The 27,050-nt window shown below is 40.7% G+C and overlaps 1 protein-coding gene across 2 annotated transcripts in view; it reads right to left on the minus strand.

The window, feature by feature from the left end:
• LOC136825412 (uncharacterized) overlaps positions 1-26,673 on the minus strand; it is a 43,711-nt gene extending 17,038 nt beyond the window's left edge. Inside the window, exons 1-4 of one of the 2 annotated variants that reach the window (XM_067081785.1) lie at positions 26,406-26,673; positions 14,456-15,818; positions 4,229-5,949; positions 3,191-3,334 (exon numbers count right to left, since the gene is read on the minus strand). In XM_067081785.1, coding sequence (XP_066937886.1) covers positions 3,191-3,334; positions 4,229-5,949; positions 14,456-15,301 — 2,711 coding nt within the window. In that variant the 5' untranslated portion in view covers positions 15,302-15,818; positions 26,406-26,673. The remainder of the gene's footprint in view (positions 1-3,190; positions 3,335-4,228; positions 5,950-14,455; positions 15,819-26,405) is intronic. The other variant, XM_067081787.1, reaches the window with a different exon arrangement.
• Between the last annotated feature and the right edge of the window lie 377 nt (positions 26,674-27,050).

A 27,050-nucleotide genomic window follows, 5' to 3' on the forward strand; every position in this document is an offset into this window, starting at 1 on the left:
TATTTGAGACAAAGTTACACCTAGAATAGTTAAAGCTTCAGACTCACTCAGCAAAGTTCCATCCACCTGAAGGGAAGGATGGGGTGGGAAATTTGTATGAGATGTGATAACAAATAGTGTTTTCGTTTTACTGGAGTTCAGCCTCATACCCCACCAACAACACCATTTCAATCATTTATATTGCCATATGTCAATCAGTACGTACAAAAACATGGTACAAAATCATATAATATTACTGTAGTGAACTGTAGATCCTCCTGTAAAATTATATATACAGTAGTTACATATGCTTACAGTACCCTGTTTTATATGTTAAGCAGCATTAGAAGTTACCCAATCTTTCTACAATACTTGACAGAAGCTACTTGACAGAAACTTTTTGTACATTATGTTACTATACCATTCTTTCCACTGAAAGAATACTATCTTTTCATAATAATGTACAGAACACCACTTCACATTTTTAAATTGTGTATGTGTTGACATACTACCATAACCATTCCTTTAATAGAGCAGTTTCCTTCTCATGCCAGGTAATGTTCAAAAGTTTCTCTCTCTTACCCTAAACAATTTTCAATGTTTAAAAAACTAAATCTTTCTATTGTTAACTATCATTTGCAAATACTGTACATGTCATACACTTAATAATTTGCCACACAGTTTCACTTGTCTGTTTCTACTATATTTACTGGAGCATGGTCTAGCTGTGCTGTCTGGCACCAAAATCTGCCTACCTTAGAGAGATTAGAGGTAGGTTGATAAGACAAATTAAGATACTCAAGGGTAAAAATAACAGAACATGAGGTGCGCAGTGGAGCAAGGACGTAAGCACCACCGCAGCCAAAATAGAGTTAGCAATACATTTTTCCCCTGGCTTTCCTCTATGCATTAGTACTTCCTTATGTGACCTTAGGCTTGAAACATTATGGTCTAGTACGCGACTGAACACAAGTACTTTTTCACCCTTATAGGATGTAGAAACATGGGCCAACATTGCTCAAGGGCACCTCTCCACTGTCCCTTTAAACCCGGGGTGGTATGTGATTATATGTTAGTTTTATAAGTTAGTCATCATTATTTTATTTTTATTTTCTGCGTTTGTGAAATGGCATGGGCGTTACAAAATGTATAAAATGCACAGGTTTAATTTTATAAAATGTTTTTATAGCAAAGCATTCTTTATGTTGCATTCTTTATGTTTAAAAAGTATCTGTTCTTGTTGTGACGTCATAGGACAGAAATGGCAGGAGAGAGCAAAATGTAAACAAACGGGGGCAGGAGTGTTGAACAGATTGTAGTGTGGTAGAGAGAGCTGTCTGATGGTTAAATGGGTCATTTTGGTTTGTAAGTCTGTTTGGTGGTTTTTGTCGTCGTAAGCTGGACTGTATAATAAAAGAAGAACAAGGTGAACAGGAGGGTGGATCGCATAACTGAAGCATTTTTGGACGGGTTAGGCTAGGGAAAGTTTCAGTATGCACAGGGTGTATGGGAGAGTAAGCATTGCCATCTCTCTCCACCCATCTCCTGCTCGGTCCCAGTGGCCAATGAAAACACGCACAGACTGGGCTCGCATTTCTATTGGTTTGACGCAGCTCTCATCTTGTATGATGGACACAGTGATGCCCACTAACGCGCTGCTGTCTCACTTGTGGATGCTATCATTCTTTTAGTTTTTATGAGTATTTTCATATTAACTCATAGTAACTATGGCTGATAGTGTTGATAATAGTGATCACCAAGAGATTGTTATTAGTGAAGGTGAACCTGTTAATATCAATACAGGTGAAGTTATTGATGAGTCTGCTACATGTTTTTGTTATCACTTTCAATTAATAGTAAAGAAAAGCATTTTTTTATTTGCCATTAATCTAAAAAATTTTATAACACCCAAATTATTGATTAAAAATAAGACATTACAATCACAGTTTTTTATTGCTATTTACCTTTTGTTGCTGTATATACCGAGCTTGCTTTTTTTGTGTTTACCGTGTACTGTAATGTCAAAATTAAGAGATGGCCAAAGAAAGTCAATTCAACAGCAAAAATCATTATAGTCAAGCAAAATAACAAACCAGCACACACTACTTCACCTTACATTTTATGCTATAGCTTAAGAATAACATAATAATGCCATCATTTTTTGATATACGGTACAAGGATAAATTTCCTTTAAAATGGTGAAAACTAGATTAAAATCATACGCTTGGTTTCAAAGATATTGATGTCTGAAAACTTTAAATGCTTTTTTACCTTTTTTTTTTACATTGAGCTTGCTTGGTTTTTGGTGTTTAACATTACTTTTTTTACTATTTATAACATTTATTGTGTGTTGTAAAATATCTACAATTAAGATATGGCCAAAAGAAAGTATATTCAGCCACAAAAATAATTATAATCAAGCAAAATAACAAGCCGGCACACTCTACTTTACCTTACATTTTATGCTATAGCTTAAGTATAACATAAAAATACCATAATTTTTTAGTATATGGTACATAGATAAATTTAATTTAAAATGGTGAAAACTAGATTAAAATCGTATACTGGTTTCAAGGACATCTTATATTTGAAAGCTGTGAATGCGTTTTTCTGTTTGTAAAAAACTGCGCTAGCGCCCTTGCTTCGCTGGGTGCCTCATATGTATCTATTTACCTTATACCTTAAAAAAAAAAAAAAAAAAAAAAAAATTTAGATCAAGCAAATGGAAAATGAACTAAAATGATTCAACACAAACCACGGTGGGAACTTATTTACACAAGCAGCCTTATTGTGAACAGATTTGATAACTGACTGACTGATTATGAAATTTTGGTCTTCAAGACCAAGCACCAGAAACAGATTTGATAATGACCAAAACTTTTGCAAGATTTTTTTAATGGTATTGACTCCAACGGCACCTCTAGCTATGCGACTCCATATAATCATATCTCTTCTCGATGGAGCATGTAAATTTAAATCTAGCTCTAAGCTACATAAAGAACAAACATTCTTAGAGAAAACTTTTTGCAGTTATACATACCTCAGGTACAAAAGTTCACAGAAGAACATTGCTGGTTGTTGAAAGTCACCTTATATTTCAGCCATTGTTCAACTTCATCATTTTAATATTCCTGAGATTCCTAAAAATCAACACTGTATTACCAAACACTATTATGCTTCGAATAACACTTTTCATAAGACTATGACTTACCTTTCTTGTGGGTAAGATGTTTCAGGGATTTGTCTTTGCCTGTGAACATCATGCTTCTGGCCCTCTGGATGTTTAGATATGCCAAAATTTGTGTCTCCCTTGGTTGGCCCTCTCTTTTCCTCCAAAGTTATGTTTTTTTCATGACTGAAAGAAAACTCAATTCAGTTGACTATATTTCTACAGTCCAAGAATGATGATGGTAACAATTTAAATGCACCTTTTACCAGTACATATACTGACCTCAAATGACAGAACATTTTTCTCTTATGTTCTCAAATGAAAATTTTGTTTACAATTTATCAGTATATATCACCATCTTCCTTCTTTCTCTCACCATTTATATCACAATTCTTTAACTCTTCCACTCATACCATGTAAATTGGATCAAGGTAGAATGCAAGCAGCCAGACAGTTATGTACAGTGTGACCAAGGAAACAAATGAATAAGAGAAGGCTATGTACCTGGAGACCAATGTCATGCTCAAAAGACCTTATAGAGCTGATAGATTTAATACTAGTGAGTGTCCTAGCAGTTGTGGAATTTTCTGATCTCCCAATGTTTAAGCAAGGAGCAAATCCATTCCTGCATTCTGCTGATGTCCTTGAATTCAGGAGTATCAGTCTGATTTTCTATTCCCTCATATTTATCTATTACCGTTACCCATAACATGTGTCTCCCCATCAGGCTGATTTCCCTTTGGGGCCCTCTTGGGTTTATAGTTTTGAAGATTCATTTTGTAAGGGTTTTCAGCTCAAGATTTAAAGGAAGGAAGAGAGTGTATAACCCAAGATACACTGCAAGCTGCAACCCGCTACGGGACAACATTTAAGGGTCAATGCCCATTCATTAATGGTTATTTAAAAACCACAGATATGACTTGTGATACACACTACATCCTCTCAACATTTAACATTCTAAAAAAATACAATACACTACATTACTGTAAAATACTTGACATACTGCCTACTTATCTGTATGTGCTATTTAATTCTCAAAAGAAATGTATTACAAATATTACAAAAACTCGATGTACTTACTTATATGCTCCTGAAGATTGGCTGGGACTTGCAATTTTGGGGGTTTCTTTATTCTCAGAAGCATATCCCATTTTAATTTTCTTAATGGTAGGTTTGGAGGCTTCGATTTTCTTAACGGTAGATTGATCAACTCCTCTTTGTGTTTTCTCAGTGGAAAGCCTGGTATCAAATTTTTTCGCCCATAAATGATTTGTGGGGTAATCACTGCATGCTGGCAATGGTCTATATGGAAACTTGTACCCATCTACATTTTCAGCAAATTCTTGTAATAACTTGCCTCTGGCAAAGGAAAAGAAGGAACGAATAAGTTCCTCGGCTGTTCTTTCACTTGGATAAATACCATCTTTTAAAACATCTGGGCTCAGAGTTGAGGCTTCATATCCTCTACATACAACATTAAACATATCCCATATTGGCAAACCATGTTCACGGCACACTTCTTTCATGAGTGAATTTAACTTGTACACCAATTCATTCAACTTTGCATTAATTTCGGGTTTCTTTTGAGGTGGGGTGATGACATGACCTGTCTTTTCCTTGTGAATTCTCACCTGTGAACTCATATAATTATCTATATGAATGGGATATATGGTTGCAAAAAACATCATGACAGGATTCTTTGTGCAAAACAGAGTGAAGGAGCTTTTGAAATTCTCTTGGATTTTTTTAAAGTACTCCTCTGTACTACTGTATTTATCACATTCGGACAAAGCAACTTGGCATGGTTCATGGTGTTTTTCTAGGCAAGACTCATTGTCAACAAACTGGATCAGGTCATTTAGTCCAAGACATACAATCACAATCTTGTCTTTTAGATCCACTAGTTTTCTATTTATAAACTTACTAAAATTGTGAAACCCCAGGTTTGGTTCACAATAAAATTGTGGTTTATCGCCAAGCCACATCTCTTGCAGCAGCATCAATCGTGAATCCCCTACCACAATAACTTTTTTACCTCTGTTGTACTCAACAAATTTGGCATTTATCTCTACTCCATAAAACAACTCTATAAGAAATCTGTTCAGTCTGGATGTTAATAAACGAGATGTCTCTGAAGATATGTTAATACCATCAACAAAAGCCTCACCAACAATGTTACGATCTAGGTGGTACGACTTCATAATATCCCATATAGATGGCATGGGGCTAAGTCCTTCTAAATGCTTATTAACCCTGGTGCAAATAATCTTGACCTTAGATTTCAACTCATTTAAGCTTACTTGAAGCCGAGAGCCCATGCTGACATGTCCTGTTGGAAGATGATTTACTGACTGCACAACAAAATGCATTATAGGGTCACAGGGAATAATAGCTGAAAAGCAAATGACTGAACGTCTATCTAAAATGTCTTCTAGTATCTTATAAATTTTATTGAGACGAAGTAATACTAGCTTGATTATATCTTCGACTGCTTTTACTGAAAGAGTCATGATCTTCAGAGGTTGATGATTCTTGACTGAAGCACATTCACTATAATCTACCAACTCGATGATATCATGAAGACCCACACTACATATCAACAATGTTCCATTTTCCAGGTGTGGAAGCTCAGTACGTGACAGGATGAAATCTTTAAGCTCTTCAAGTTTTAAATGGGGCTCAATGAGAAACTGGGGTTTAATGAATGGATATTCCGGCCAAGAATCTTCAAGTGACTGCATGCGGGAATCTCCCACAAACAAAATACGACTGTAAGGTCCATGATTTATTAGCCCTCCAACCTGAAAAAGTGGAAACATAGAAAGCAAAAGATTATAAGGGGGGAAATTCCACTTTTATATACAAAATTTGTCAAAATGAATAATCATATAATCAATCTTAACTCATGTCTAAACAATACATTTGAAAACATTTTAATGCAATACAATCTATTTTGAAACTGGAGGTTTAAATACATCTGCTGTTATTGCCATAGGCCTCTTCAACAATTAACCAAACCTTGGATGGTTTATGCAAAATGTTGCACAGGTGGTTTGCAGCAAAAGAAAACATGCTGGTTTGTTTAAATTATCAAACATATTTATACATCAAATAAATCAAATAAAAAGTTTTTTATCAAGATCCTCATACTTGAATATACTGTGACCTTAAAACCACAAAAGTGTCACCTTAAAAACACAAAGTTCAGATGTTACAAGAGTTTAAGTTATCATCCACTTTTAAGCATACTGTACACTCCAAAGCTTTGTGCTAAAGCTAACTATCTGAGTGCCTCAACTTGAATGTTTAAAAAATTTTACAGGAAACATGAATGTATATCTATCATTAAATTACAATCTCATTTTAAAAGGTTACAGTAATCCACTGTTCTCTAACACATCCATATTTTCATCCTGTCAATTTGAAGATATCTATAAAATGCCACCCTCCACATGGTATATCATAACAAGCATCCTAGAATCTTTTAGCTTAGGAACATGAAATGAAAAGTACTCCAAAACATTACCAAAGGGTATTACTAATGAGATTGTGAGGGTTATAACTGAAAGACAAATGTTTTCATAACATCACTTCTCAGTCCATCTGTTATGATATGAAAAATTACACGGGTGGTTAAGTCTTCTTAATTTTATCTCATGCTAAGTAAATATTGTATTTCCCAAGTTACTTTACGCCACACTTTAAACGGACAATGCAAAATTATTAACTAAAAAATGTTAGGGAAATAAAAATTTATGTCTATTTCCAATAAATAAGTCATCCCAGGAATAAGTGTATAAGGACCAAAATATCATATGATGGCAAAGATTCAGAAAAATTTGCTACAACTTTAACAAGCAGAAAGGATTTGTACTGTCACAAACCTTTTTAACAATCTCCCAGCTTGTTATATTACATACTCCAAAACACTGAGGGTGAAATCAGCTTCCATTTAAGAATGGGTAGGTGATTGCTCAATAACAGAAGGTTTCAGGCAAACTAAAAATGTATAATTCTTTATTAAAACTAAATTGTTTATTTTGATACAAACCTCTTACTTTTACTCATCCCAGCATGCACCTTTGCAAAACCCAGACATTTCAAACCCACAAAAACTTAAAAGTGAAACAGACGACTTGCTGCTAATGCTAAGTGGCACATACGTGGCACTCAAGTCAGTCTCCTTAAGGTCTCAAAGTGACCAGAATCTCTTGTTGTCTGACCTAAACTAGCTGCGATGAAACAAGGGGCAGGAGATGGTAAAACTAATAATTTATAAAATTTAGGCTGTCAAGCCAAGCACAAGGATATTTTTGGCCATTCAGCACTTAAGACAGTGATAAAAAGGGAGTTGGAGTGGTTGGACAGCAAGACTGAAGAAAAGAAGTGGGAATGAAGGTAAACAAAAAAGCAAAAAATAAGCATAGCTAGAGCCCGATGGGATACTGTAAACCCCCCCCCCCTTTTAAGTGATACCTACAGAATACAGTAATACACAGCAATAGCACCTGTGTGGATAAAACTAATGAGACTGTACAGAAAAGATAAACTTTCATAAAAATTAAATGTTTCACCTTCAAATCCATTACTTGAACTCAGCCTGAACAGCAATTTATGATGGAAGAATCCCCGTTGTTGCTGCTATCAGAGATCATACAAGGAGCTTCCAGAAAAAAATAGTTACCACGAGAGGGACATGAGAGAGTAGGGAACCTGGGAGTAAAACTACAAATTTTTAGAGTAATTTGTATTTTTCCTAACATACAAACCCGAAGGTCTTTACATAGGATGATGCTTGCAAACGCAAGCTGAAATGGCCATTAACTTTCAAACAAGGTACTAGTTAGTTATCGAAGGTAGGGGGAAGCCCCACCCACTCGTCAGTCTGCATTCCACTCTGCCTTTTGGCCCAGGTATCAGAATGAGGGGTGGCTGAGGTGGGCCATAAATGTAAAGATCTTCAGGTTTGTATGTTACGAAAAATACAAATTACTTTAAAAATTTGTAGTTTGTTCCTAAACAAATACAAACCTTCAGTCTTTACATAGGAGAATTTCCCTTTGGTAACCAGATTCTGGGTAAATCTCTGAACCAACTGGTACTTCTGCTCACCTGGGCCTCTCTTCCTGGTCTCAAAGAGCTGAGGAAGGAGTCCCATGCCTCTGATCTGTTGAAAACTAGGGATGTTCAACTGCCAGACTTCTGGGCCTTTTGAATTAATGAGTGTTTCATTATTTTCAAAAAGGGCTTGGACAAACCCTTACTGTCCAAGACAATAAAAGGCTAGTAAAAGCAATAGGTTTGTTTTATTGTCAGCCTCTCTCTCCCCTTGCTAGAGAAAGGGGGAGGACTTGCATCTAATAATCTACTCTATATCATAGACAGGGTGCTCAGTTTTGCAGGCTGACCTGCATGACATGCCCGACCAGCATGTGATGGTTCGCCACTTGTCTCTCTTTTATGAGAGGAATGGTAGAAAAGAAAAAGGAGGCTAGTCCCTCACTCACATTCTCTCTTTTGCTACTGTACATTTTAGGCGAGATGCTATAGATCTGTCCCTCTAGGGGAGCCAAGTGAGCCACACAACTTGGTGAGCAACCACCACAGGACCCAAGGAAAAACATGTCTAAGGACCTGTGGGTAATGTCTCGAAGGTAGAAGGACATGTGTGGTTTGTAAAGACCACACTTCCACCCTTAATACCTGTAGAACCCATAGGTTCATCTGGAATGCGGGGGACGGAACAATGTTCCCAACTTCATGACCTACTCAGATTGTCTCATGAAGCCAGAAAGAAATTGTGCCCTTGCACGCTTCTTTCTTGGTAGAGATAGTACTAACAAAGTCTCGTCGACACTCTGGCCTCCAATCACTACCAACAGTCCTCTATGGAGGTGATCGAAAAGGACTTGAGTCTGGTGCAAGCAGTCCCTGGTTATCACCGATCTGGTTTTACTGGGCTTGTCAAGCGATGAAAATCGGCAATTTCGGCGGCAAAAATTGCCGATTTCAGCTTATCGGTGCCAACATATACCTAACAGAGGTGTCACCGATTTTCGGTTATCGGCAATTTTCGCTTATCGTCACGCCGTCAGAAAGGAACCCCCCAATAACCGGGGACTGCCTGTACTACAATATCAGGGACTGCCAGATTCAGTCTTCGCTACAAACTCTGGGACAAACTTGAGCGTGGCAGGTCCTCATCGCCTCGAGTGCTAGCACCGAAGGTCATGTAGCTCACCAACTCTCTCTGCTAATGCCAGGTCAAGCAGGAACACAGTCTTGAGGGTCAGCTCTCTGTCCAATGACTCTCGTAAGGCAAGACTGTTCAAAGCTTCTTAACACGATGTAGATCTCCCACAAGGAAGAGAGATTCATGTCCTTCAAGTGAAGGACTTGGCCAAGTACAGTTGAACGTATGGGATATTCGAATGCCCTCTGTAGCCCCAAAAACGTCGAGACGGTGGGGAGGCACGCCACCCCTAGCGCCCTTCTTCTTACCATTGCCCCCTTTCCCAGGCCGGGCAGGGGCTGAATGGAGCGCTGGTGCGCACCCTTCCTAGCAGAGGGCAAAAGAAGACTGGGTGTTCTTGTGGGGGCCTTTGGAAACCTGGGACTTCCTAAGATCCGAATAGGAAGGGCCAGCCACACCAGAAGGTTGGGCTGCAATGTCACGAGCAGATCCAGAGGTCTTGGCCATAGCCTGGTGGACAAGCAGATCGTTATTTTCGATCCTTCACTTGTCCACTGCAGCATCCACTTTCCCTCTACGGAAGAGGGAAGAGGAACCCAGTACCAGTCTGTTCCTGAGTGCCAATGCCAACTTGGAACCGACAAACCTGGTGGCCTGCGTCAAAACAGCGTCTTTCCTTGAGAACCACGTTCACCCACCGGTTAGTTGTCTGGTGGGCTACATAAGGAGATGGCTCTACCTCCAAACAACATCAGCCTCCTGAATGTGGCTTCCTCCTCAGAATTACGAGAACCCAAAGAGGAAGAAATGATCTTGACCACTGCAAGGGACCAAAGATCTATCCAGGAGACCATCTGAAATGCTGCCATGGCAGTAGATTCCATTGCAGCTATCTCCTGCTGCAAAAGGGAAACTCCTCTGCACGGAGGCAGTCCAGCGAAGGACCCACACACAGGTGAACCAGGTCCGAGTCAACCTGTTTGGTCAGCAAAGGACTCTCCAAGGCAATGATGTATTTCCCGCGGCGAGTGAGGGCCTCTACAGCTGAAGAAGCTGGGAGGGGGACCTCCTCTTGGCTTTCCCAGGTGACCAGACTGGTAGGCCGGTGTCACTGTTCCGGGACTTTGGCACTGTTCCCTTAACGGGAACAGGCAGGGGGTGAGTGAGCGTTTGCACACTCTGAACTCACTTGAGGGGCGCGGCGTAACAAGGTGGCAAGCGCCACCGCGGCCGAACTGGTTTTTTTATTGTGAGCGAGCAGCTAAAGTACAGCACTATCCTGTACACACACTTTTGTCCCCTTATGTTACTGGCAAAAGGTTCGAAAATCCATGCAAAACAAAGGGAAATTTCGCCCTTAGCGAGTTCTCACTGCTACATCATAAGACTCGTCATAAAAAGGAGGCAAGCGGCAACCAGTGGAGGTGCGTGGGTGGATGTAAATGACAAAACATACTATAATGATTTTTGCATATGTAATAGGCGAATAAATTTCCTTTAAAATGAGGTATGATTCATAGAAATCGTTTGGCTGGTTTTTCTTTTATAAGCGTTTTCATAGTTGGCAAACTTTAAATGTGTTTTTATCATTTTTTAAAAAACGGCGCTTGGCACCTTATTACACTGCGCCACTCACTTACTCTCTAGCTGGGCTGGCCCAGGTCCACAGACTGGGGACCTGTACCAGTGCATTGGGGGTCCGTGGAACCCCAGGCAGTGGTTGCTCCCGTGTCAGTACTGTAGACAGATCTGGAATTGCAGTACTGGTGTACCACAAGTGAGAGATCCTGTAGCCTTTTCTGTGGAAGAAGGTTAGCCATCACAAGCCCTACGGGACTTCTTACAGCTGAGAAAGGCAGCTGCCTTCTTCCTCTGCTTGCTAGCTTTGGAAGAAGAAGGGGAGGAGGTGACAGCACATGACGAAGATGAAGACGACGATGATTCTCAATTCCTCTTCATCTTCTTCTGCCGGCCACGGCAGGCCTTTGGACAGCAAGATGTGCAGACAGACGTCACTAAGGGAAGACGATGTAGAGGGTAACACTAGTGGGCACACTACTGGAGGCATGATTGAATATATCACCGACATAGTGATGACCCTCGAACGGTAGACACTGCAACCTTACACTGCATTACAGTGTACTGTAGGTACTGTAGTCACAGTTATGGTGGCAGTAGCACTGAAGGTCATTGGCGCCTTAGTCGAACCAGTCAACCATTCCCCTATGTTGGCTCTCTACTGACAAGCAGTAGGAAACATCTACCTTAGGAGTAGCAACAGCTGATGGAAGTCTGCTGGGGGCGAGAAGGAATCAGAGAGAATCTTCGGTGTCATCAACAGAGTGCTGTATTGCATCCTGATGACACCAGAGAAACCTCCTTCTCTCTCTTCTCTCGGGTAAACTTCACCCACCATTCTCAAGGCCAGAAACAACACTCACTACACGGACTATTATTGGTTACAATCATACTTCCTGCATGACGCACACAAAGTAGGCAGTCCCCAGGTTAAGCCAGACATGACTTTCGTCAGACACGACTGACGTCATTCCGATCTTACTGCACTTTTCACACATATTCATGGCAGTTATTCCAAAGTTCTGTCATTTCAGTCTTACGGCGCCGTAAGTGACAAAAGGCTGGAACTACTTTCTGAGTGGCATAGCTGTAGGAACTATAATGGTGAGAAAATCAGTTTAAGCAGCTATAGCCAACAGGAGGGTTCACTATAAGGAGGCGAGAAAAGCAGTTTATTACCAGGGCAACACTTAAAAACCCGTTTCTTTCCCCAGGCTAACATAACTCTCTCTTTTTCTCTCACAGGGAGAGAGAGAGAGGATTTTATATATATGTAACATGTATGTTTTTTTGTTTTGTAAAGTTTTAAAGATAAATGTGACGTTACTCTGTCATTCATTTTTTCATATTTTCCATGCTACAATTACTGCATTTTGCATTTCAGTAACTTGGAAAATATAGTAAAACAAAGTAAATTAGGTGAAATTTTAGCATAGTTCTGTGGCGTTCCCAGTCTTTTTCTGGTACGATAAGTGGGAGAGGGATGTAAGCCTCCGAACTGTCAATCATCTTGATATATTCTTGTTAGGGAGCTAGGCGAACTCTCTCTCTCTCTCTCTCTCTCTCTCTCTCTCTCTCTCTCTCTCTCTCTCTCTCATTGTTTAGGTAAGGGTTGTGCCGTTGTGTAAGTTACGGGTTTGCATTACATATAGATATAAGGCAAACAAATAAACACACTCACATATCACAAAAACAAATAACAAAAAGACAGTCAAACGGCAACTGAGCAGAGATCGTAACAGGCGTCATGACTCGACGGCAGCTGAAAGCAAAATCGAGTGCAGACCAACGAGTGGGCAGGGCTTCCCCTTACCATCAGTAATCAACAATTGTACCTTGTTTGAAAGTTAATGGCTGTTTCAGCTCGCGTTCACAAGCATAATCCTAAGTAAAGACGGAAGGTTTGTATTTGTGCAGGAACAAATACTATTTACTTGTACATTCAGAACTCCAATGTTAAAACAAAATCACAAGTACAGTACTTATTAAGTTAAGACTATCTGTCTAACAAGCCACACTGATGAGCACTCACATAGATTGCAAATAGGTCCAAAAGAGACCCAAAAAAGACCATTTTGTGGGAAGGGCTTTGTCCCACTTCATTTCAGGTGACTGGCAAAAGCTTGAAGACCCAGGAAAATTATTCAGAGTTTAAGATGGTTGATAACTTTCGTCTTGGTCATCCAAAATCCCAAGATGCCCCCCACAGATCTTCAGATGTTTTGGGACATAATGCTGCCCTACTATTCAGTACTGTTCAGTAAAGGACAAGTGCTGACAATGGCAGAAAACAAGAACAAATGCCTTTCGGTCCTCTCTGTTCCACTGCAATTGCTCAGTGAACCAGAAACACTTCCAGAAGATAAAGGGAAGCAGCACTGAATGAGATCCTATTGTCCTAATGACGTGGTTCTGCAATGGTCCATCCCTGGTGTGACTTGTGGAATGTCCTTGCCCCACTTGGTAAAACAGAGTAAGACTGCAATTCAGGAGACAGCTCTGCTAGCATACAAAATAAAAGGAGTATAAATCAGAACACAATGAAAAAAACACTTGCAACTATCAATAGCAGAAGCATGGTACCAATATCCCAAAAAATTTATAACAAGTACGTACTCACAATAGTTCCTATCAACATTCACCAAAAAATGGCACAACAAATCCCATAGCCAGTGAAGATATCTACCTGGCAGAGTTCTAGCTACTTCAATGTCACTTTAGTGAAAATGGAGACCAGCCAAAAGAAAAACAAAATACTGAATGTGAAGTGGAATTTGAAATAAACATTTTTAAATGCATCTCGAAAACTAAAAATCTGGAGAATTTCGCGGAGATGCACATACTACTGCTGACAAGAAAGTTGGTTAACATTCTCAACTCTCACTGGGTTGGCCAAAAGAGTTTATTCTTCAATAAACAGCAACTACATACATATTACAATTGGATAAACTGAAAATTTTGAATACAGTAATATATTCTCAAAAAATTTCTTTCGAGGACTTTATGCACTGTTGGATGAAAACTAGACACTCACATAACCTGTTAATGCAAATGTTGATCTGCATTCTGGGACTGGGTCCTAAGGCATATTTATCAAATATCAACAAGTCAAACGAGTGTGATCTATTTGAAGACATATATGCTAACAAATATGCTATACTATACAATAATCCACACAATGAAACAAAGGTCCCTAAACTGTCTGAAAGCATAATAAACCTGTCTTACTTAAAAAAGTGGATATGGTTTTGGAACCTTCAGGGTGAGAACTGTGGGCCATAAAAAAAGCCAATATCAAATACTGACCAACTGCTTAAAATACAGTAATGAGAATCTAGATGAGGATGAAACAAATAGAAATGGTCTGGCAACAAGTTGGTAAAAGCTTTTAGAATGAGACATGGCCTCATAACGATAAAGGTGCACTCACTTCTTACTACTGTACAGCAATACATGTTTCAAACACTTCATTTCAGTTGTATTCATGTAGGCTACATACATTAACACAAGCATAGAAGATTACACATAACTCTTACCTCTTTAGCTTGCAAAGGTTTCTTTTCTTCTTTGTCATTTTCTAAGCTTATCACAATCTTCTTTTTGTCCTTGCTAGGGTCACCATTACATTTTGGCTCAATGACAGACAGTTTCTCAACAACTGACTGCTTTGCCTCACTGGCTTCATTCAGCTCTGGGAAAGCGTCAACAACTTCCTTCTCCAATTCTCCAATAATTCTCAAAACCTCCTCATCTTCAATAATATCAGCATTGTCTTTCTTGGCCTCATGCTCTTTCTGATTTTTTACCAAACCTCTTCTTGAAGATGTTACATGCTGTTTATTCTGCCCATCTGCCTTGCCTGAGGTTACCACAATCTTCTTTTTGTCCTTGCTAGGCTCACCATTACACTTTGGCTCAACGACACAAGGTTTCTCAACATCTGACTGTTTTGTCTCATTAGCCTCATTCAGCTCAGGGAAAGCATCATCAACTTCCTTCTCCAATTCTCCAATAATTCTCAAAACCTCCTCATCTTCAATATCATCAGCATTGTCCTTCTTGGCCTCATGCTCTTTCAGATTTTTCACCAAACCTCTTCTTGAAGATGTTGCATGTTGTTTATTTTGCCCATCTGCCTTGCCTGAGATGACAGGTGAATGTCCACTGTCTTCACCTAAAGGAAAACATTCATCACCACCATCTAAATTCTTATCATTCAATTTTTTGTTTGGAAGATCAAAAGCATTTCTCTCATCTCCTCCTAATGAATTCTCATCGTTAGTTTCAAAAACTTCTTTGTTGGCTTTTTTCTCCAATGCCGCAGTCTTCGTCACTCCTCTTGCTGTGCCACCTCTGCCCATGCTAGATCTTGTTTCTCTCATGATGAATTATTCCGCTGGGTTAGCTACATTCAAAATTACAATGCCACAAACTAAAAGAGTTTTCATAACCTTTTATTTTCCATACATGAATAAAATACAAAATGTTGCACAATACTAGTTATAACTGTCATCATAAACCAGCTACATTTGATTCACGGCCAGCCCTAGGAGAGTTAATATTAACTCAGTGGTCTGGTTAAACTAATGTTAAAAAAAAAAAAAAAAAAAATACATTTGATTCACGATCATGTGATCCAAAATGATCACAGTTGTCAGGAAAGGCACAAATAAATAGTCCGACTGCAAGTTCACTAAGTTAACAAAAGTGTCCCTGATTCACTATTTTCACATAAGTCTGTCTAGATTCACAATGTTCATATAAGGCTGTCCCAGATTTACTGTTCACATAAATCTGTCCATACATAAGTTCATTTAAGGTTAAAGATAGGATGCAGCTTGAAACAGGGTCTCCAATTTCTAAACAACTGTAGTCACTTGAGATGGCACTTGTCAGCATCTGTAAATGAGAGAAAGAATAATTAGAGGCCATTCTCTATGCAGAATGTGCAGTTCCCGAGTTTAGAACCTCTGCTGTACATAATGCACGTTTATGAGAGAGGTTGATGGAGAAGGGGAGAGAGAGAGAGAGAGACAAAAAGAAAACTGAAAACACTCCCTTCTTCTTCAAGTCGAGTCCATGAAGTAACATCATTCTTTGAGATGCTGGGAACTTTAGCACCCTGGAAAAGTGTTGCACTCGCCACAAGATTACTTAGCAGTACCTTGGGTAAGTAACTAAAATAGTAAGGGTCATAAAACAAATTATGAGTAAATATATACTGTATATTTAATTGTAGACCTTCATGAATTACACAAAAATACAAAATTATTTATAAAATACAATTTGCCCAAGCTTTACCATAGGTAAGACCTTTTCCTGCTACAAGGTATTGTGCCAAACATAAGAGGTTTGTATACAACGATCACTTCAAATTTCCTATCCACTTAAAATTTCAGCTTACTTCTGTTAAAGGAGGAACAAAGTGATTAACTCCACAGCTCTTCAGTTTTTATTCGTTACTGATCATACTCATGAAATTAGTAACATACTATGTACAAAAATTACTTGAACCTCCTTTGTGCACAGCCAACTTTGTTTCTTACCATATAATCAGTGATGAATGGTGGCCCTTTACATGATTTCTTTAGCCAACAACCCATGTAATCCACCGTCTTCCTGGTGGACTGAATCATGAACATGAAAACTAAAAAAGATCTTTCACTAAGGAGTAAGTCAAAGTTAACAAGGTTCCCTTTCAAAGGCTCCATATAACTAGGTTAGATCCCATCACAAAGGTCTAACCACCAGATGAGGTACTCTTAAAGTTCATAAAATGACAATTTTATACAAATGACATATTTATAATAAAAGTTTTATATAAACTCACCTAGTAATTACACACCCTATATTTCTAATTTGCGCAGCAGCCAAAAATTTGAAATTCACAGTAGCATTCGACTGCTTTAGTGTAGGTGATTAGGTCCCGCCCACCATCGGGGGAGGAAGGGTACAGCGCTCAATAGCGTCAGTCCATTTTCGCCCTCAAAGTCTGAGAGAGGAGAGGAGAAGAGGGAGGGAGGGCTCTGATTTAGTAATTACCTGGTAAGTATATATGAAACTTTATTTTATTATAAAAATGTCATTTTTATAGATGTAACTTACCATATTGACAGGAGGTGGGATGCTTGGACACATGTAATTTCAAAAACTTTCAGTAGAAGAATGAATATGAGACAAAAATTCTATAAGCATTGCTTAAAAAAGTTGTTGTACCCTTGTCAGTTAAGAGAGCTGCTGCAGACTGATACTGTCTCTGGTTGGCGCTTATCTTAACTGAACTTGTGGTGCAGCAGTGAAGCTGTGGAGCGCCTCTATGTTAGTGGGAAGCACAGCAGCAAAGGAGTATTCCGAATACCACAAAGCATCAATGGAGGTTAAGCAGCTCATGCAGTAGTCCGATGGCTAACATAACCATACAAGAGTGCCCTTGCCTTGGGCACAGTACCATAAAGACATACAACCAGAAAACTCTGTCACCTACACACTGTATTCATTAAAACCATTACCCAACTGTAAACAAGGACTGGTGGGTACCCCAGGCCCGCAAGAACAGCCTAATCAAGGCGAAAAGAGGTAGGATAGGAGAAGACTCCTATGCTTCCTCCCCTAACACCATGCCAGCCACAGACAACAGACCCAGGGTACTGCAGTTTTCGAAAATAGTCTCTATTTCACATAAGTACTGTAATGTGTTGCAAACAGATTTGCATTTCCAGAATGCTGATTGGAGAACCGCCGACATGGACACGTTGTTTAAAAGCCAACGAGGTGGTGACAGCTTTAATCTCATGGGCTTTAACTTTCAAGATTGGTAGAAGGTCCTCACAAATTCTTGAATGCGATTCCAGGATGACGTCTCTCAAAAAGAACGATACTGCGTTCTTGGAAAGGGGTCTAGAAGGGTCCTTCACGGAGCACCAGAGCTTACTCAAGGGACCTCTGATCTTCGCTGTTGTATTAAGGTAGTACTTTAGTGCCCTGATGGGACAAGAGTCTCTCTTCCTCTTCTGGTCCAAGAAATTCCATCAAATTCTTGATGGTGAAAGAACAAGGCCTGGCTTAGAGGGGGGTCTCATTCTTCGCCAAAAAGTCTAGCATAAAAGAGCAGACCGCATCTCCTTGTGAAAAGCCTACTCTTCTGTCAATGACTTGCAACTTGCAGACTCTCTTAGCCATGGCAAAGGCAACCAGAAAAAGAGTTTTCCTTGTTATGTCTCGTAAGGAAATAGTGCAAAAGAGGTTCAAAAGGAGGGCCTGAAAACATTTGAGGATGATGTCCAAATTCCATGATACTGCATTAGTCTTGGTCTCCTTGGTAGTGTTGAAAGACTTGATCAAGTCAATGATGTCATGATTGGATCCCAGATCGAGGTTCGTGCCGAAACACAGGGCCTAACATTGCTTGGTACCCCTTCATCGTCGAGGAAGACAAACCTTTGTTAGTGCTCAGGAAAAGAGGGAAGTCTGAGACGTTCATTGTAGAAATGTTATTTCTTCTGCACCAGCTGCAGAATACTGCCTGCTTCGTTTGGTAGACTGGAAGACTGCCGTCTACACTAAGCATTGCTTCTGCAGCTGGTTTTGAAAATCCCTTCCCTCTGAAGAGTCTCCTGACAGTCTGAACCCTGTCAGAGCAAGAGCTGATAGGTTGCGATGAAACCAGTGGAAGTGTGGTTGTTTGAGAAGCTTTGGCTTCTGTGGAAGGAGCCTGGGGTAGTCGCCTAGCGGCTTGAGGAGATCTGGGAACCATTCTCTTCGAGGCCAAAAGGGGACTACCACAGTCACCTCTGTGATTTGATGGAATATGAATTTCTTGACTTCCCTCACCATGTTGAATGGCGGAAAGGCGTACAGGTCTAGGAAGGACCAACTCTGGAGCATGGTATCTGTCGCCCATGCCAGAGGGTCCAGGGCCAGAGAGCAGAACAGCGGGAGGTGATAGTTCTTTGATGTTACGAACAGGTCTATCGACGGCTGTCCCCACAACTTCCAAAGGCCAGTCCACACCTGTGGATCTAGTGCCCATTCCATGGGAAGGACCTGTCTGCGCCGACTCAGTCCATCCACTATTACGTTTAGCTTCCCTTGAATGAATCTTGTCACCAGAACGGTGAAGTTCTTCTTCGCCCACAAAAGAAGGTCTTTGGTGGCCTCAGAAAGGGAGAATGGGTGGGTGCCTCCTTGGTTCTACATGTATGCCAAGGCTGAGGTGTTGTCCGACATCACTGCTACTGTCTTGCCAAAGGTCACTTCTGCAAATGATTGAAGAGCCAGGTCACAGGTGTACTGCCTTCAATTCTCTCATGATGTGTGGGAGCTCCTCTTTCGGAGACCAGACTCCCAAGACTTCCATGTCTCCCAAAAGAGCTCCCCAACCCAGATCTAAAGTGTCTGAGTACAATGAAAGGTTGGGGCTTAGTGGATGGAGAGACTTCCCTTCCAAGAGACATACTTCTGCAAGCCACCATCTCAAGACTTCTTTGATTTCCAGAGTGATCAGAAAAACAAACGAGTCCTGTTCCTGGTGGCCTTTAGAAAGAACTGCAGTACCCTCATATGAAGCCTCCTCAGGCTTACGAACTTCTCAATGGATGCGAGGGTTCCCAAAAGGCTCATCTAACTCTTGGCCGAGCAGGACTTGAGAGCGAGGAAGTCACTGACTGTTTGAAGACACAATTGTACTCTTTTGGGGGATGGAAAAACCTGAAAATTCAGAGTCTATCATCATCCCCAAATAAAGAATCACACGAGACAGAGACAATTGCAATTTCTTCTCGTTGATGAGTAATCCCAGATCTTGAGCCAGAAGAAGGGTATTCTGAAGGTCTTCCATGCACTGTTTCTTCAATGGAGAACATAGGAGCCAGTCGTCTAGACAGAGGGATGTACTAATCCCCATGAGGTGAAGCCACTTCGCAAGAGGGGCGAGAACGAGTGAATACTTGGAGAGCTGTAGAGAGGCCGAAACACAGAGCTCGAAATTGGAAGACTGTTCTGGAACACAAATCTGAGGTATTTCCTGCTATACTGGGATATGAAAGTAGGCATCCTACATGTCATTGGTCACCATCCAACCCCACTGTTGGATGGACGAGAAAACCGACTGATTTGTTTCCAACTTGAATTTTATCTTCTGAATGAAGACATTCAGGGTGCTGACTTCCAGGACAGGCCTCCATCCTCCGGATGACTTGGGACCACAAAAAGACGGTTGTAGAACCTTGGAGAGTTGACAGCTTCGACCAGCTCTACAGCTCTTTTCATGAAAAGAGCAGACATCTCTTCTGCAAGCGCCGAAAAACCTCTCGAAACCTACCAAGTAGGTTGTCAATGCAATGGGCATTGACACTAAGGGAAGATTCTCCCTGAATGGGTCAGAGTACCCCTCTTTAAGTACTATCGAGACCCACTGGTCTACTCCTTGGGCTTCCCATTTCTCCCAAAAGTGTAGGAGTCTTGCGCCTACTGGCACAAGGAGGACTGGATTCTCTTTTATGAGAGGAAGGCTTTGAGGGAGCCTTTTTGGCCGGGCGTGCTGCACACAGATTGGAGCACGGTCTAGTGTAGAATCTTGTCTTGTTGCCCCGAAAGGGCTGTTGCTGCAAAGGAGGGGTAGACTTCGTAGTGAAAGAAGGAAGGTCCTTGGAGAGTTTGGCTGACTGGCTAACAAATCCTGCGTTGACCTTTTCTGTAGCTCCAACGCTATTTCTTGGACCGTGGCTTGAGGGAAGAGGTGCATGCCGTTCAAAGGAGACAAGAGAAGTGCCGACTTCTGAGATGTAGTCACACCTTTGGTGGTAAAAGAGCACCAAACTTCACGTTTCTTCAGGATACCCGTCGTGAATAAAGTAGCTAATTCCATCGAGACGTCCCCTGATAGCTTTATCTGCGCAGCATACATCCCCAGCCAGTCTGTAGACAAGTCCTCCGACATACTCTCGCAGTCTTCAATTTTCTTTGCCAGTGCTCCCACAGTCCAGTCCAAAAGCTTAGAACCACAAAAACCTTAAACATGCTCCTGATGATGTGATCAAACTCAGTTGTCGAAAACATAACTTTAGCCGAAGCTAAGGCTGACCTATTAGAGTCAATCAGACAGGTGAAGTTCCCCTGGGAGGAGGCAGCGACTCCCGAGGAGGGAGCTTCTCTTGTAGTGTACGCTTGGTATCTCTTAGAAGCGAGACAGGCAGGTGGAGTGGAGAAGGCCGCTTTGCCCTGCTCTCTCTTGTCCAAGAGCCAAATGTCCATTTCCCTCAAGGCTTTCCTGGATGAGGAAGACAAGACCATCTTGGGAAGCCTGGAGAGGTCAACAGGCTAGTTCCTCATATAAAAGGTGGAGGCAGGGGAAGCTGCAGTTGCAGGTGAGAAGAAGGATGGAAAGGCAACCAAAAACCACCTAAGGAGGATGGAGAAGGGCGTGGGAGGAGGAGGATGGTATAATACCTCTTCCTCTGAAGAAATCGGTGAAGGTGCCAAGTCAGGAGGATCCTTTGTTACTGCTTGATTTTTCTGCTGGAGGTTCATAACTTCGCCCAAAAAGCACTGAATAGGATTCATTGGCAAAGTATACTGTATGGGACCAATAGTGGACAAAGGAATCAATGGTAGAGAGGACGCCGGGCGCTTGGTTGGGCGCCTGGGGTAGCAATGCTGGAAGATTTGAGTTTGGCACCAGATGACAGGAGTTGGTGCCAGGTGTTCCATGGGCTCTGAGCAGTTGGTTGGTGCTGGACAGTCAACGGGCGCTGGGCGCTCAAGAGCAGCTAAATACTCTGAATCCGTCGGGCGCTTATCAGATGAGGATGGGTGCTCCCGTGAGAAGGACGGATGCTTGGGCGGCAAATACTGCTGAAGGGTTGAAGATCATTCAGGGCTGGTCCAAAAACTACACGAAGGCCGAGGGCTTAGCTCAATATCCTTTGCACGCTTCCAAGGAGGCAGGGAAGCGCGGTCGGTAACCACTACGTGCCTCTTGAGAGAACGAGAGATCTCGTAAAAGTGCCCTCAGCACCTCTTGTCCGAATCAGAGTCCAAAGAACTAGGAGAAAGGTTGTGCACTTCCTTACGGACGCCTTTCCAGCAACTGTCCACCGAGTTCTGGGACCATTCAACAGGCTCAGTTGAGGGGCGCCTACCCATGGGCAAACCCCAGAGACCTCCCTTGGACTACCAGTATACCTTCTCCCTGGTGCATGGGAGCCTAGCAATGACCTTGGTCTAGGGGTAGCGGTGGGACGAGTAGACACCTCCTCCACTAACACTTGCACTTTTACCACTGGCTTGATCCATAAGCACTTCAACCGACACATTCAACTGTTCCATAGTCGAAACAATGAGCCCAAACTTCATATCAACAAGGGCTTCTAGGCTAGCAATGGTGTTAGGCTCGGAAGCATGGGGGCCAGGTGAAAGAATAGGTTTGATAGGTAGAGGACTGGTTAAAGGGGAAATAGGAGTAGTAGAGGGAGACAGAACAGGTTAAATCGGTAACTGCCAATTTAGGAGAACATCCTACATTAGCTACATTCCTAGCCTCGGCTCTAAGAGCCACTTTCCTCTTCTTGTCTCACTCTAACTTATCTAAGTGAGATTTTAAAGTTTTCCATCTACCTTGATCCCAGTCCCTATACTTGATTCATGTCAAGTCAATAGAGCAAGTTTGTCCCCTACAATTAGTAAAAGTTGTGTGGGAGTCGTAAGACGCTTCCGTAAGTCTAGTTTTGCAGCATCGAGAAAAGCCAGATTTGGGAAATAATTCACTAATACCGAGTCTAGTGAATCCGAAGCTATTTGAAAATAGCTTAAATGCTACCAAAAGTTTAGAATACATCACCAAACAGAGACAAAGAGCAACCATCCAGTGACCAGTCTCGAAACAACAGCTGCTGTGACAACTAAACTATCGTCATTAACCGGCAGAAACACGCTGATGCTACTTCAGTGGTACCTTTCCTGCCCCGATAGTGGGTGGGACCTAGTCACCTACACTAAAACAATCGAATGCTATCAAGAATTTCAAGTATTTAGCTGCCGCACGAGTTAAAAACATAAGCTATGTGATTACTTGGTAAGTTACATATATAAAACTTAATTTTATTATGAAAATGTCATTTCCATATGAGTAACTTACCAAGTAATTACATACCTGAATCCCACACTCAATGGAGGTAGGATACATGGACATACAGTATTCTACTCCTAAACATTAAAGCATGGTAATGACTTTGAAATAGAAAAATTTGCCAGCATTGAATGTGCCCCCATCAGCATCAGTGAGGCTTGCGCCCCCTCTCTACACAACACACCGAGACCTCTACGTTCCTATCAAAGTAACAGTTTTCTCCTAAATTACGAAATGACATATTTCCAATCAAACAGTTTCATTACGATTTAACCGTGCACGTTGCTAACTTACCAGCCATGACACTCTTGAAACTTTTACTTAAAACTCTTTTAAAAGTGGACGAGTGACGCCATCTCGATATCTGCCGAGTCACTTGTGTAAACAAACATATTTATACCCATATATGCTGACACTGTTTCCTTGACATCAGTGCTAAACGCTGGCGCCTGTGGGGCTTGGACAGGGAACTCTAGCGAATTTTCAGGACGCCAGAGCGCTAGATAACATTTAAATAACTAGGTAGCTTAACACCAGAATAAGGTTATAAATGGAGTACATGTATTATGTGTTCATTATAATTCATTTGAAAATATTTGTTGTTGGGGCAAACCAGATTCCTGTGACAAATTTCAACGCTTTTGCTGTGAATATTACGATGTAGCTATTTTTCGCATTTTCCTATGGTGTTTTAAGTAATAATTTTGGATTTAAAACCTTTATTTCAGTCCTGTATTTCAACGTCATGACATCTTCACTCTCGTACCAGTTCTAGATAAATTGTCATACTCAACTTTCTTGCATTTTTGCCAAAGTGGTAACACTCATATGTACACATTGAATGTCTCAGAAGTATACATGGTAATATGGACTTGAATAAATTAACAGTCCTACCAACAAAATACTACAGTTCACTAATGCATCGTCGGCTCTCGGATGTTTGTGGCAGCCAGATGTACAGTAAGGCTGGAAAATTATTCCCGCCACAGATTTGCTAATTTCATGGAGTAAAGTACTGTAAACAAACATTCTCACGTATTTCAAGTGGCATTTTGAGTGAATTAAGGACAAAATATGCATAATTACAATCAAATAAGCACTGTGGAGCTTCAGTTGTGATGTCAGTACGGATAAAACTGCGGATTAAAGGTAAAAATCCATTTCAGTTCAACCACGTGACAGATGGGAATTCCATGTCTCACATTTTCACTAGTATAGGCAACAAAATGTTGTTTTATCAAGCCGATTACAACTAAAATCTCGAGTAATATCTATAAAGATTACATATATAGGCAATTAGTGTTCAGTACACAGTTAAATGAGTGCTGGAAAGGAAGTTTCCAACCGCCATTCATTCTGTCTCAATATTTGGGGGAAACCATATTGGAATCAAAACTGCCTTCAACGCCTATTTTGCGAAGACTTCACATGCTTAGTTTAGTTTGTATGGCAGTATTCTATAGCTCATTTTGTTAATGAAGCTTCAATCTTCGGAAAGGTTTTCTTAAAGGTTTAATTCTTTTATTTCTCCAATTCAATAGCGAGTGAAAAGTGAAAATTCTGCCGCCCACGTGTCTCCTGCCCCATCGCTTTACCCTCACTTTGAAAAAATTACTTTTTGTCGATCAGCAAATATGCTTAAACGGAAAGTAGCCTAACCAGTTAAGATACTTTTCAGGTGGTTTAGAGAACACAAAGTAACTATTACTCAATGGAAGTTTTTGCTAGGGGGTGAAATTGCCAACATATAGGCTACCCCATCTCCCTACTCTGCAAACAACCCCAAAAGACAAACAAAAACATAAGCATAGGCTAAACAATGGGCGGTATATATTCTACTTGGCAACTGTTGGGAACCAGACCACAGTAGTAGTCTTCCGTTTTACCAACATAGGCCTAAACATAGTCTTAAACGAAAGGAAAATACAATTTTCCCTGTAAATAGCCTATAGCCTACCACCATTACTCTAAACGCTGATCACATTCACCCCCTCCCCAGATGAAAACCCAGGTTTACTATGGTGGTCGCCCTGATCAGGCTAAATATTAGGCCGAAGCGGTAAAATTGCAGTAAAAGGCAACACAGCCAAATGGCAAGAAAACACACTTTTCTAGGTCATTTTGATGTTTCGCACAAATTTCACATTAAAATTCATCGGAAATTGATAGTTTCTTAGAAATACCTGGATTATTTTCTCCCATTTAACACAGTACTCTTGAGATCCTCACAGTATGCTGTCACCGAGATTGTGTGTGTTCGTGTGTTTGTTTACAAATGTATCTCCTCCCACATGCTAGTTTTCATGACACAATGATAGTTTAAGTAAACACATGACAATTTATTACAAATCCATTAGCTGTTTTCAAAAAAAAAATAACCAATTACACTTGACAGTGTACCCTGAGGAAATCATTTGAATTCTGCCGCCGTTTTTAGTTTCGCCATGGCTACTGTGGCGGAGGTGTCAGCATGTGTTTGTTGTCGGCCAAATGGAATGTCCCTTCGCCGTGTTTAGTACTGGCCTGGGGGTGTTGGGTACCCATACATTAACTAGTTATTGCACTTGCCGGACGGGATATATATACGCGTGCTCTATCTTGTGAAGATCGCGTATGGAAACCCCTTGTTGGATGGACTTCAAGGGTTAATTACAGGTTAATTACACTCGAGCGCCAAAACTTCAAGGTAAATTCATAATTATCAGCCAAAAAAGTGTAGAAAGAGTGAAGTCAGAAGGCAGTCGCCACCGCGGAGCTACTGTATAGTTCTACCCCTAATTTTTCGTCCTTTTGTCATGCATAAGTTAGGGGCTGTGACCTGGGTACTTCTGTGAGAGGTTAGGTTAGGTTGTGTGAGTTTCACTAATAAGGAAATATGTTGTTCTGATTGATTTTGATGTGTTAAGCACGAATTTCACTTATGTACATGGACTTAGCTCCTAAACCGTTAATTTCCGACGGAATCGAAGGTGAAACTCGTGCGAAACTCATCAAAATCAGTCAGAAATACATATTTCTTTGTCATTATGGCGTGTTGCCTCTTACTGCAATAATAATGCCTAAGCTAGCCAAGCAGGCCTGGGTCTAGGCCTGTATATTACACCTAATTGCATGATGCTGGAAAAAATTTTAAAAAATAACCGAAACCGGTTAAAACACGAGATAACAGGAATTATAAATTTGTCATATCACTATATTTTATGCTTACAAAAACCTAGGTAGATGCCTGTCGCGGAGGAACGTTTGGTGGCCATTACCGTAGCCCATTTAGACAAGAACGAAAATACAAAGTAATTCTATCTTCGAATGTATTACAGAGACTCGTTTAAAACACATCACATACAACGACAACATTCACCGACCTCTCGCATTCATCTTGAGATGAGAAGAGCACACCTGCGCCGCCATTTTGCCTCGTCAAATTCACGCTAAAAAGATTCCAATATGTACATAAACACTAGTGTGACACAATCACTGGTTAAACGTGACAATTCCTTTTCCAACTGGGGTTACGTTACGTCGCATTAGCACGTCATTAATACAGTTACTTTATAATTGTTCTTGCAATCGCTTCTCACGAATGACCAGCGAACTACAAATAACAATAGAAGATCCAAGATTGGAAAGACTATTATTCTAGGGCCTTAAAAATGTAATCAGTCAGTATCGCCATCTATGGCCGATAAGAGAAACTAGAACGAGAAAACTATGATATCGCCTCCTAATATCGTATCTTTTTTGTGGTTCATACATCCATAGAACTTATCTCCATATACTATGTACACTTTATTGTTTCATCTTCACTGCTTTAATATATATTTCCCCTTTCCCCAACCTGTTCAAATTATATGAATATTTCTTTCACGGAATCCATTGTAAAGTATACGACCAAGCACGCCAAATCTCCAAGCGCAGGAAATTCATTTGATATGCTCATTTAAGACTACAGAGTAATTTTCGAAATAGAGAAATTAAAATACTAAAGTCTGAGAAATAAACTAATAAAA

The sequence above is a fragment of the Macrobrachium rosenbergii genome, chromosome 37 (assembly GCF_040412425.1).
Source record: "Macrobrachium rosenbergii isolate ZJJX-2024 chromosome 37, ASM4041242v1, whole genome shotgun sequence".
NCBI classification, from domain to species: domain Eukaryota; kingdom Metazoa; phylum Arthropoda; class Malacostraca; order Decapoda; family Palaemonidae; genus Macrobrachium; species Macrobrachium rosenbergii.